This window comes from Amphiprion ocellaris, chromosome 2, assembly GCF_022539595.1.
Source record: "Amphiprion ocellaris isolate individual 3 ecotype Okinawa chromosome 2, ASM2253959v1, whole genome shotgun sequence".
NCBI classification, from domain to species: Eukaryota; Metazoa; Chordata; class Actinopteri; family Pomacentridae; genus Amphiprion; species Amphiprion ocellaris.
The window spans coordinates 13,469,593-13,483,183 of NC_072767.1; the positions used below are offsets into that span (position 1 = coordinate 13,469,593).

The 13,591-nt window shown below is 40.0% G+C and overlaps 1 protein-coding gene across 3 annotated transcripts in view; it reads left to right on the plus strand.

The window, feature by feature from the left end:
• The window catches only part of nos1apa (nitric oxide synthase 1 (neuronal) adaptor protein a), a 216,954-nt gene that overhangs the window by 141,376 nt on the left and 61,987 nt on the right, over positions 1 to 13,591 (plus strand). For all 3 annotated transcript variants that reach the window (XM_023289231.3, XM_055016632.1, XM_055016633.1), the window contains exon 8: positions 13,065 to 13,226. In XM_023289231.3, coding sequence (XP_023144999.2) covers positions 13,065 to 13,226 — 162 coding nt within the window. The remainder of the gene's footprint in view (positions 1 to 13,064; positions 13,227 to 13,591) is intronic.

Below are 13,591 nucleotides of genomic sequence, written 5' to 3' on the forward strand. Positions count from 1 at the left end.
ATTTAAGACCTTGCATTCTGACCAGACTAAATAAATGCACCAACCTCTCCAAATTGTATTTACTGTAACTGCCTTTACAAAGTACGTGACACAGTCTGCAGTGGAAATGAGCTGTTTGTGCACCTATGTAGGTCAAGCTTGTGACTCGACCAAGACAGTGTGACATAACTTCCATTATACAGAGGACTGTGGGTCAAAATAGCAAAATAGCTCAAAAGACTTGCTGTAATAGAGCATCCTGCTATGTGCCGTGCTGCATTTGATATATTATGAGTTCAGACATTCTAAATCTTTTTCTGGTATACTCTATAGTATAGTAGTATGAGTACTGGAATGCACCTCAAGCTTCATTATCGAGTACCTTAGAGTACTGTGGCTTTGGCCTGAAAAGTTGGCAGTGTTTTTGGACAAACTTGCAATATTTGCCAAACTCACTGTTTTAGCCAAGTAACTGTCTCAGAGGGCAGGGAGGAAGCCAGTTAAATTCACAAACTGTTGTTCTGTTTTTGCTAATTATCAAACTACAGACTTGGATTATTACTCCACCAAGGAACTGCAGAGTTATGTGATGAATGGTATACATTTGTCTGCTTGTGTGTCTGTCTGTTAGCAACATTATTCAAAAAGGGACTTGGATGAATTTTTCAGGGAAGGTCAGAAATGACGTAAGGATCAAGTGATTAAATTTTGGCAGTGATGCAGCTTATAGTCTGGATCCATGAGTTCGTTAAAGATTTCTGTATCATTGCGAGATAGTGGCATGGCATCACTGTAACTATGACAACAAGTGAGCACTACGTCAGCTGCCTGCTGATGATCACATGATTGTGATCCTACTACAAATCCAAAGGCTGTGGACTTATCAGGAATTATCCATCGGAAATGATACAAGGAACAATTGATTAAATTGTGGGGGTGTCTCCGAGTCCCATCAATTCCCGCCACCCGCTGCATATTTAGGTCATGTGGTTCGGCATCGGTCCATAACGTACACATGCATAACACATACCTGTGTTCAGTACAAGGTCATTTTGTTTGAGGGTACATCTATATTAAACGACTACATTCTATGGTGGTTTTTTCAAGATTTCATCCATTGGAAATGATACGACTGAGCAGCCTTGGCAGAGTACTGTGCTCTCTGAGTGCTTTTCTTGTTTATGCTCTCTGATGCTCAGATTGTCACATATGACAGAACTGATTCAAGGGAAAGTTTCTGTTTTTTAATTTAGTTTTTCTCCTTTCACCTTTCCGTTAAAGGTGTTAAATAATCCCCCTTTGCCTGAAAAGCCCTGATCTGTAGTTAACTCAGGGTAATTAGGTAGCTCCTCAGGCATTCTCAATTAGTGAGAAATATTTCAACAGACAGTCTGTTAGGCAAGACTCTAGGCCAGAGTTTATTAAACTTTTCATCAAGACCCAAATGATAACCTTATGGCACCTTAGTCTCCAGGCACACTGAAACGTGACTGTTCACTCACCATGTGAAGACTCACCAGAACGAGACTTTGAATCCTAACTTAGCATTACAAAACCAAGCCATTCAGCTGTTTAACAGTCCCCGGGTCCCATTAACGTTAGAGTTATGAGACCTTTCATTACAGCCCCTGATTGAAAGCAACACGGCGTGAAATCACTGAAACAACGAGCTCTCAGCAATGACCTCTATTCTCAGGTCACTGGAGGAAGTGTGTGTCGCTGTGCGTGACAGTTTGTCTGGCTGCCTTTCACTGTGCATGTACTGTATGTGTTCTTTTAGACTTTATTCCTCAACATTTCATCACTCTGTACCGCTTGACAGATTAAATGGGAATGTGCTGGGACAAGAAGGGGAAGCTAACAGTGAATAAGATGTATGTGTGTGTGTGTGTCTCCTGTGCTTTTACATTAGTACCCATGTGTATGCATTTTTATCCAACTGTGTGTGTATGTCCCTGAGCAGAGGGATTTGATTCACTACAGGGTTTCCCTGGAAGCTCATGAAAGGGAAAGCAGCCTGTGAGTGTTAAAGTTCATTCTCTTCCTGTCAGCTCCCGTTAGACTGACAAATCCCTCGGCTCCCTGCGTTCAAACGATCCCAGAGGACTTGGAGAGCACACATCAATCCTACTGTGGGCTTTGTGTCCATGGGGTTGACTCAGGACGTTTACTTTTAAAAGGCTGGCCTCCAGGATCAGAACGAGTATTACTCCAAGACATATTGGAAAGACAAAAGTCACAGTGTAGAGATAAGTGCATTCTACACATTTCAAGAGGCCACACTTGTTTTTTTGGCAAGATACATGCTGATGGACTACCGGCGTTTCAATAAAAAATGACTGCTGTGCAGAAGAAGAGAAAAAAGAAAAGAGCTAACATATGAAACACAATGTGATTCCAAAGCAGAAACACCTTTTTTCACCAACCTTAGCTTTTTGATACTCAGAAATGGGACACTGGTGCGGTAGTTTCAACAGAACCATTTGTCTCCTCTGTTTGTGAATTAGAAAGAGAAGTATAATGTGTCTTCACATAGGCATGTGCACTTTAAAGTGAGGCTGTACAACAAACACTTTGATAAAGGTTTTGCCCCTGGCCCACTTTCAGATGCTGTCAGGCAGGTGTAAACACTCTGATCTATGAGTGTAGCGCCACAGGCAGCACTGCACTGACAGCACTCTCCTCCTCTCTCTCTTTTTTTTTATCCCATCCCTTCATTAGTGTGCCTCAATTGTTTTAGACCTAACATGACCTAACATCACTGGATTACTGAACAGGCTCTCCCAGCGCCGGCGTTTTGGCCCAGGGGCTGAGGGGTCCTTCAGCCAGTCTCTGATGTGACTGTTTCAATTCTTGTTGGAAAGTCACAGAGCTCACAAAGTTCAAAATTGGATGTTCTGATTGGTTTTTTTTTGGTTTTTTTTTTGTTGTTGTTGTATTGAGAAGATAAATCAATATTTGTTGGAGTGGGGCTGAACAATTATTAAAATATTCTCAAAATTGCAGTGCGGCTGAATGCAATTTTTAAGTGAAGGTAAATGAAACAGAGATGCCCTGGTGTAAAACTCATACTCCACAGACATGTCTCATACAGACATAAGACAACATGCTTGTTTGATATTGACCACAGCAAAAATCACCATATTATTTTTCTATATGTTTCAGTGGGAGAAAGTGCAAAAAGTAACCATTCCCAATAGAATTGTGTCTCATATTGCAATCTCAGTATCAGTCAAAACAATTGCAGTGTTTCCTATGTTGTTGTTTTATTTTTGTTTTGTTTTTCTCATTGTGTAGCCCTTGTTTTTGGAAAACTTTTCTCATGCTAATTTTTATTACATGTTTAGAAGTGGCAAAAAGCAGTGGCAAAAAGCTTTGGGCTTTGGATAGGAGCCACACAGCTTCTCTTCCTCTGCAATGTGAATAAACGATGCAGTTCAGCAGCAATTTGTGAACCGGCACTTGAGGGGTCTGGTTCTTTTGCAAAATATCACTGAAAGAGAAGCTGAAGACCGAAAGACATGTTTTATGCATGGGGGCTTCTTGCTCATAATTTGTCCATGCAGCCTTGGTGTCATTTGTTGTTCAGTCATTCAGTGTATCCAACAACCCGTTCCAGTATGAAAATCTTAGCCTCCTTACTGAGGACAGTCAAATCATTGGTCTGTTGTTCACACGGTGCATTTCGTCTTGTAATTTACCAGCCTCTGCATGTCACGAGTGTAGTCTTACATCATGGCTGTTACATTTGCAGCGTGGATCTTTTCAGTGCTTCCACATCACTTGCTGTTCTAAGGCCAGGTATACCAGCTTCAGTGAATATGGTGGAAGTTTGTTGCTGCAGCAGCTTCTCTGTGAACAGACTGCATATGTTAGTCTTACAGCCCAGTTCATATTCTTGGAGAGTGTGTTTGTTTTCAGTCTAGTTCATTTAATTCTAATATTAAGAGTGAAAGTAATTGTTTGTACAGTTTGTTTTTTAAGTCAAGAACTGGTGAAAGCAGTATCATTGTCAATGGCATGATGACAGATGGATGCTCCTGCTTTGGTTCTCACCAAAGTGCTGCTGGGTGTTTGCATTGATTGTATTTATTACTCTGTTTTTTTATCAGTTCACAAATTGTGATGTGCTTTGGGAATGGTACTAATAGTTGAAAAACTGGTGTACAAACAGAAGGCTAAAATTATTTTCTACAAGAAACTGCATGGATGAACTGTGTCACTATAAAATTCCATTCAAACACATGCAGAGAGTCCTACAGGGTTTTAGTACCAAAGTCTGACTGTCTGGTCCTCAGTGTTAGAGCTCAGGTAGCCATTGCTTCATCCAGGGAGACTGTAAACACAATGAATGCTGTTTCACTCCTGTGATGACTCACCTAGACTCAGGACAAAGGTGTGATAATGACATTGAGGACTTCTGAAGAAGGAGAGAAGATGTGCAAAGAGGAAAGAAGGTTAAAGATGAAATAGTGGCGGTTTTCATACAGTAGGTTATAACTGTTGGAAAACTGTAATTGTGAAGCAACACATTTAAATTCAACCAAATAAAGCAAATTTATCCATTCTATGAATTGTTCTATTTGCTTGGTACCTGCATCACTAATGATGCACATTGTGTTCAGAGTCTCTCTTAATTCTTCATCTTTTTACCACTCCGTAAAAACAACATCCAATTCTGCTCAGCTTTAAACTCACAACCTCTGCGATGGAGGGACCATCACAGCTTCCCCTGGCTGTCCACTCAGCAGCCTTACAGTACACAGAGTTATCTTTTCAATACTCAGGCAATAAAAACGCAGCCTCTCAACTTTTCAGTGACCGTAAACTCAATAGGGTTTTGTGAAACTGTCTCCTGACCCTTTTATATTGGAGGCACAGGATCCTGAGGTTGTTTCTCCTGATAGCTTTGCAGTCTGATGATTTGATTTCTCAGAAAGTGTGTGTGTGTGTGTGTGTGTGTGTGTGTGTGTGTGTGTGTGTGTGTGTGTGTGTGTGTGTGTGTGTGTGTGTGTGTGTGTGTGTGTGTGTGTGTGTGTGTGTGTGTGTGTGTGAGTGTGTGAGTGAGAGAAGTTGTAAACTTGGGATACAGCTTGAGTCTGCCAACCACCAAGTAGTTGCAAGGCCGGTAGCCAAAATGCTGTCAGTGTACAGACCTTGGCATCGCTTTCTTCACTCTCACCTGCTGTTTTTATTCACATCTGCTTTCATACACAGATATCTGAAAATGTTGTGCTATGTTGACCTGGTTCGATCCCATGTAGGAGGCCTGACACTGAGTCTTGCACATAGGAATGCCATCCTGTGAGTTGTCAGCTGATAACAACACAGGAAACATTACCAGTGAGAAGCATAAAACAGTGGCCTTTTCACCTCAAACAGAGCTGAGTTAGCCCAGGATTGATCAGTTATCCACAGGCTAAAAAGATCATACATCATTTTACTTTCGCATGTATGCTTTGTTTCCCCCTTCTCCCTTTCTCCCTCTGCTCTTCTATCACTTGACTTTCCATTCCATTAGCTTGCATTTTGTGCTGATATTCACTATCTTTTTCCAGACTGAGCCATGGTCATGCCAGAAATATTCAAGTATTCAGTGCAGAATATTTAACCAGTTATCTTCCACTATATCTCTACACTATACCCAAAGTTTACTCCTCCAGATTGCTCCATTGTTAAGCTCAGCCTTGGCCCCACACGAGTCTGATTAGGTCCAGCAGGTTCATGCTGTATATGAAGTTAGTCCACCAAACTCCAAGCAGTTTTTTAGCCACATACAATATATATTTTACTACTTTCATTTTTCATTTGTTTCCATACTTGTCATCTATCTGTTCTGGGTAAACACAGCCTGGAGTTCAACCCAGTTCAGCCAAAAGATCCCTGTTGGTTGCAGCTGAATCAAACATGCCTTCTTTGTTGCAAAAAATTTTTAGGTTTTTGTAGAAGCTGATAAAAAAATAAAAAATCTGAAAATGATTTATCTTCGGCTAATTTTTAAAATACACACATAGAACAAAGTCAATTTGATGAAATGTCAAGAACTTAGATTTGCTTAATTTTCCCAACATAACTTTATGTCGTACATCGTTAGTTCATCGACTGTTACAGTTGGTGGCTCTGACAAATGATGTAATTTTCGCATATTATTTTTGTTTTGTTTTGGATTTTTTAAGGCAACATGCCTTTCGAAAATGCCAGTGGATTTTGATATTCAGAGGGTTACGCTTCCAACGTAATTGCAAACTACGACTGGACAAAATGCGCATGAAAAATGGTACCATTAACTTGCACAGAGTTTAGTCTTATACAGTCAAGAAGAGAGACACTTTGCAACTACTGAGTATTTGCTGGTGTGTCTTCCTTCTCCGACGTACGAGTGATGTTAACACACCCGTGTTATCACAAATATAATATGGGGTAATATTTTTCAGTAATACTTAAATACTGGCAGTGACTGGATCTGAAGACTTTAAATCACGTTCTATTTCCTGACTGTCCACACCAACTGAACCAGACTGGAACACATTTGGTCCGGCTTAGTCCAAATAGTCACCTTGACAAAATCATATTTATAATTAGAAACATATCAACCATTGTGCTGGTCCCTCCACACTGTCTGGAGCCCTGCTGATTTTGTATTTTGGGGCAGCAGTAGTAAACTACATTCACCTTACTTTCCTGGCCTGTATCAGTCGCTGATTGATAGCTAGAATCAAACCAGCAGATCTCTGAATCCTGCGAACAGACACTCAGAGCCACTGCCTTAAGTAAAAGGATATGCCAATTAATACCCACAACTGTTAGTGTATGGCATCATTAAAATTAATGAGGTTGCCGATAGCTATGGAAACAAGAAATGCCATTTAGGACAACAACAACAACGACTGCTCTGGAGGAACATCAAAGGCAGCTAAAATAACACTAATGGCACTAAGGTCACAGAACAAATTTGTTGCCCAGGTGCAAATATTCCCTGACACACTTTGGCTTCCAGACTGTGTTTTTTCAAAAAAGCAACCACCTGATGTCTGTGTTGAAATTGAAAGCAGTCAATGGAAATTGGAAAGGAAGCGAACAGCGTTTTCTAAAAGGTAACACAATAGTTGCAGCAGCAGATTGTTTTTCTCTGGTGCGTGTTGGAAATCTGGCTTGGTTTGACGAGCAAGCCTGTCTAGAACCAAGGAAATGCTTTGCTTTGATGTGAACACAAGACTGTTTTCTGTAAAATCTTGTTGAAACTTTTCCCAAACAGGGATGGAAGAAGTATTCATAACATTAATTTAAGTAAAAGTACCAATACAGCAATGTAAAAAAAATACTCTATTGCAACTAAAAGTCCTGAATTGAAAAATCTATTCAGGTAAAAGTACTAAGAGCAAAATGTAGTTAAAGTATTCAAGCTCTACTCCATACTGCTTTTGTGAGAAGCCAAAAAGGTTGGAAATGGCTGGTTTAATCTTTAACTTCATGGTGTATTTTAAGAGCTTTGTATCAGATTTTCAACTTTAAATGAACTAAAGCCAGTCAGATAGCTGTAATGTGAAAAAATAAATAGAAAAATATTGGCTCTGTTAAGTGTAAAAAAAAAAAAAAAAAAAAAAGCTACAGTAACTGAAAGCTAATCAATTAATAATCAAATTTAAAAAAAAAAAAAAAAAAAAACGCTAACAAGATCCCCCATTCCCTACCCACATTGGTACAGTCCAATCAGCCAATTAAAACTTAGTCAAGTGGCTGCATTCTTAGTGCACACTCCATGAATCACAGCTTGTTGAATGAACTCCTGAAGAGATGAAGATTAGTAAAGAAAAGATCATCTCTGTACTACTAAGTATTATCTATTAGGTTAGATATGATTATAACTAACATTCGCTCAAGCATTGGTTAGCAAAAAAAACCTTCAGAAAAAAACAAATAACGGTTCACCTATCCAGTGAGCTCCTTCACAGCCATTATTTGAATCATATAAAAATATACCTCACAACATTAATAAGACATTACCTGGAGATGATACATTGGATTCTACAGTCCATGTTCTGGAGAGAGTATTGTTCTTTTGTATATCCCCCTAAACAACCAGACAAAGATCACAAATCATACTAACATGTTTCCAATGCTTAAGCAATAACCAGATGGCTGGAATATCAATAAAAGAATCCTCTGGAGGCTAGAATGCAATGCAGTGTTTTAAGGGGCACAGCTCCTCGGTTTTGCTTATATAGACAATCTCACAGTTCCCTGAATAAACTTTTCTTACATATAGTCCAAAGTTTTAAGCCAGGGGATTGACAAAAGAAAATCTGTGAAAGTGTAAGGTCTGGCTAAAGTAGAACTTAAAAATCAATTATTAGAATCAGTTACTGTAGCTGTTTGGATATATCACACTGGTTAACTTGTAAAGTGAGTCACATGCACAGTGAAGTGTACTGCATACAAAATAGTTTGAAAGCATACATTCATCAAGTTAGAATTACATTTAGTGTTTAAACCTGATTACATAAAGGTGCAGTAACAGATTTTTTAGCTTCAATGGATGACATTTTTACAAGTCAGACATGGTGGGGGAGGACTCCGTTAACTGATTTATTCACAGAAGCAAGGTGTCTTAATCCAAAGGTGTCAAAGGAACGCATTCACCTGAGTAAGACCTTCTCAACTACTATTACTATATAATGACACTAAAGGTTGATATGATATTACAGGCAAAGTCACAGTTGAGTGATATCTCAAGCTTTTTCTCAAGAGCCCTTGATAAAGTCATAAATCTGCAGTCAAGGCTGTAGTCGGCGGTGAAAGGAGCCAGAACCTGTTGGACGTTTGGGGGTTTTTAGCTGATCGGTCTGAGTGTGTGTGGGAGGGACAGTGTGTTTGACAGACAGAGATCAGCTAGTGTAATCACAGCTGTAGAAGGAGAAATATAGACTTCCTTTATCCCTCGTCATCTGTCCTCAGCTTCCTTTCTGTCTCACTTTCCACTTTCTTATTGAGGCTGTCTTTTCTTCCCTGGTTTGCCCGCTCCCTCAGTGAGTTTAATGAGAAGCTAGAAGATAAAGGAAGACTCCTGCTGGCTGCTAAGAACTTGTATTAGCCGGAGTATGTGTGAGAATTAGATGGTAATAGCAGAGTTTCCCTCTGGCAGACCGAACAGTTATCATGAGGAACTTCAGCGGTAGATTTTTTTTCTTTTTCTTCCACCCTCTTTAACTGCCTTACCGTCTTCTGTAATTGGCTTTTACTGTGGTAAACACGTTTAGGGTTCAGCATGCAGAGGTGGATTTGTTGTCTCTCATTCTGTAGAGTAAACGCAGTGCTGAGAGGCTGAAACTGTTTAAATATGCACGCTCTCACTCGGCAAACTTAGACTGATAATTCTTGAGTGTTGGGCTGCGAGCCTGTGTGTGGGTGAGGGGCATTCATGTTGCTTTGTTATTTATCCATCACCCAAGTTGTTTTACTCCTTCTTGCATGAAAGATGAAGGATCTTATTACTGTTGAAGCGTTTCCATTAATATACTTTGCAGTTCCTACACATAAAAAGATTACCGATGTTGTCATCTTCATCACTGATTGCCCTCAACGCCCATATTCCCCATTCTATTTAACCCTCTACACCGCAAGCATTTTCTGGGTGTGTTTTGCTGTTTTCATATTTTTACTCAGTGTAGGCTAATTCAAGAAAAGTCCTGCACTCTGTGGAAAGAGCACAACTGTGATGAGAGGTAGAGAGAACTAAAATGTATCTTGTGCAGTATTCCAGTTAAAATGCTGTAAATCATTAAAAGAAAAGTTGAGTTTCTTTGATTATTTATGTTGCAAAAGTTGAAAAACCGGCAGTCGATATGTACAGCATTCTTCTAAGGGACTGCAGGTGTTGTCAATACTGCAAAAAACTTATGATATAGATATTTTTTTACTACTTGCCTTTTTACAGCCTCTACAAACTAGATGTTTTTCTCAGTTTTTGTGCTATTGGAATTTATTTATTTATTTTGCTTCAGTGTTGTTTTATTTTTCTCTCAATCCCTCATTTCTCAGCTTTGTTTTTGGCTCTGTGGAAACACAACCTGCACTTAAGCTAAATAGCCCCTGAGCTTTTGTCATGTGACAGTCGCAGCGGGCTGCACAGTGCCTTGGTGATTAGCACTGTCGCCATGCAGCTAGAAGATCACCGCTTTGCATCCCGGTTTTCCCGGGATCTTCCTGCATGGAGTTTGCATGTTCTCCCTGTGCATGTGTGGATTTTCTGCATGTTCTCCAGTTTCCTCCCACAGTCCAAAAACATGCTGAGGTTAAATTGTCCATAGGTGTGAATGTGAGTGTGATTGTTTGTCTCTATATGTAGTCCTGTGATAGACAGGTGACCTGTCCAAGGTGTCCCCTGCCTTCACCCTAAGTCAGCTGCAGCCTCCCACGACCCTAATGAGGATTAAGCGGTGTCTAGATAACGGATGGATGGGACGGTTGCTACCGAGTCAGTCATCATTTCTTGGTTACAATAAGAAGATTTTTTTTTTCCTTTTCAACAGTATTTGGTACAAACAAACAGTTTGCAAACAGTGGTGCATACTGTTTGTTTTTGGCAATTTTTAAAATGAGAAATGTAGAACAAAGTGACTTTCATGAAACATGACAATCTTTAGCATAGATTTGATTAATTTTCAAACAGAACCATCACACATGATTAGTGTAAGGATTGCCAAATTGTGAGACGACTAGTGATTCTTCCTGGGTTCAAAGTGTCTTGCTCTGATAAATGGTGTAATTTTGGCATTTTTAAAAGTATATAACATGTCTTTCAAACCCACAGGTAGGTTTTGGGGTCACCTCAGTCACTTGGTCAGTAGGAGGCCCTTCAGGCATCATGCAGTTTCTGAGAATAATGTGGCATCCAGTCTCTAGCTGTTTGGGTCCACTATGCTGTGACAGGAATTCACTCAAGGGGATGCTATAATTACAGGTCAAAATAGCTTCAGTCATCCACAGAACATTCTGTGCATGTTGATGGTGGATTTTTGTAACAGAAGATGTAAATACTTTCAGAAAGTGGTTATAGGTTTAACTTTCATTGTTGTTACAGATGGGAAAAGATAGAAACATAATTTTCTTATGGGAAAATATTGGAAATGATTGCTCAGATGTACATTTGGAATGGGATTTATGTCCTTCTGCGTTCTGTCTTATTCTGCTGCTGCTGATAGTCTGTTTATTTCTGTCTTCTCTTACTGTTTCTCTATAATTGGGAATAGTTCCTATGTCCACAGCGCTTGAAAGCCAAACATGTCATCATTTTTCTTCTCTGTTACTTTGAGTGCTGAATCATCTTATTCAGTCTTCCAGTGACTAAACCCTCTCTGTTTGCCTGACAAGACTCACAGTTTCAAAACTAGCGTAGCAATCCCCTTTAACACCCTTTTCTTAGAAGCTGAGCAGTTGCTTTAGGTTTCTCAGTAGCTTCAGTGAAAAAAGGGTGAATTATGTGTCTGTGTTAAAGATGCACTTCAAGAGAAAAGTATGTTTTTGTGATCTTCCGTTTTTGAACAGTCTTCACCAAAATGTTTCCTCTTGTTGTCTTGTCTTGCATATATTCCACAGAATTTTGCCTGCTATTCATTACATAATGACACTAAACACCCTGTCAATGTAGATAATTTCCACTCATTACCCTAAAAGACCCATTTCAGACAGGCCATCAGTCATGTATTCCTCTCATGCAGAGTGTGTCAGTGTCTGTGTGTATTCCCACGTCATTGTCTATGTGCTGCCAGAAGGTGCTTAAGGAGAGACAGATGGTGAAGTGTTTTGGCGCAGATTCCTTAAAGCGGGTTCGGGTTCAATTTAATCAGGTGTCGACTCTGTGCTGGCCCCACCCTGCGTCACGGTTCCATTCACTTTGGAGCACCTTGCATTCTGCTGTTGGGGGCTTTGAATTTGTTTGGACTCAGTCAGGGTTCAGACTTGGCAGCCTGGATATGAACAGGAAAGCAAAGGTGACACGAACAGAACCCAGCAGAGCTAAGACTGTGTATTAAAATGTAAAATGTTCTTGTCGGTGGAGCAAGAAGTTGCTAGCTGTCCAATATTAGCACTGTCATTATAAAAAGCCACTGTGTTATGATAAACAGAATGATCTATATTCAGGACTTGTGTCTGTATTTTATTTGGACACAGGACTCTTGAAATGGTCAGTGTAAACAGGGCAAAGGACTTCTGTAATTTATTCAGTCTTACCAGAGGGGCTTCATATGACCCTTGGCCTGTGTTAGTCATTTGTTAGATGGGTTCAGAGCACAATATGTATTGGAGGTCCATGCTATACTCCCAAGGTCTCAGTACTGGTCTGAGAGTGCGTCTGTCTTTTTACCGTGCACCTTGCAGCACTATGTTTTTGTGGACCACTCCACTTAAGGATTAAGGAGGACAATTTAGCCAGTGCCCTTGTGTGCTCCAACTGAAATGTCTGCACTTTATTTTGATATCCAATGAGCACTGGAAGGAAAATACAATATGAGTGTACACTTTGGTTGAACGGTCTTTTAAATATATATGGTTCTTTTTTCTTTTCAGATTCTGCAGACTTGGTTGTTATTACCCTCAAATACCAGAGATGCTGATGCTTTTTTCTAGCTATGGTGGCATACCCACAAAACAAAACAGTTTTTGACAGGATGGATGGAGAGGGCGACTAGTTACTAAAGCCATGAAACAGTTAGGATGCTACATGGCATTAGAAGGAGAACTGAGTCCCAAAGCTCATTATTGCTGGAGTGGAGCATTTCAGTGCCACTGATCTGCATTCTCAGTCAGCATCACTCATTCCACACTGGTACGACTAATCAGCAACTCTACATTTCAAATTCAGATTCTTGTTTTGATGGTGGCTTGTTCTCTAAGGCGTTTCATCGATGCAATTGCTTGTCCTGATTATATTCATTCATTCTTCAATCATTTCTTTCTTGGCGTGTATTTGCATCCTGAGCTGTGAGATTTTGTGAGCATGTTCAGAAATATTACTGACTTAGTTACTTATTACCTGTTTTACACTACTAGTTACTGACCTGATCTCTCCTTCTCCCTGCTGCCAGGCTTCAGAAGAGGCTTCTCTGCTGTTGTCCAGCCCGAGGATGCTGCTCCCAGCGTCAGGCACGCTGCCACCCGGTGCCCCCTTGTCTGTCCACCACCAGATCCAACTGCTTCAGCAGCAGCTCCAGCAGCAACAGCAGCAAACACAAGTGGCTGTGGCACAGGTGCGTTTACCAAACAAACACATCCATCCAAAAATGCCGGGTTCCAAAAAACTAAAATATTGGAATCTGTTCCTGACACCTGACATGCCTACTGTTTTGAATTTATTAACCAAAAAAAGTGTACAACTTAAAATAAATATATATAGAGAGAGGTAGACCTCACCTGGTTAATTTTTTTGATAATCACATGGCCATTGATGCTGTCTGACTGAGTCATGTCTTTGTGGTTCAATGGTTGTGGGTAATGATTATCTTTGATGAAATCTGTCCAATTTTCAGGATTCTCAGTGTAAATTATAATTTCACTGCATAGATATGTAAGAAGTACATGTATTAAGAGTACATGTTTTCATTGAAGTGATGAT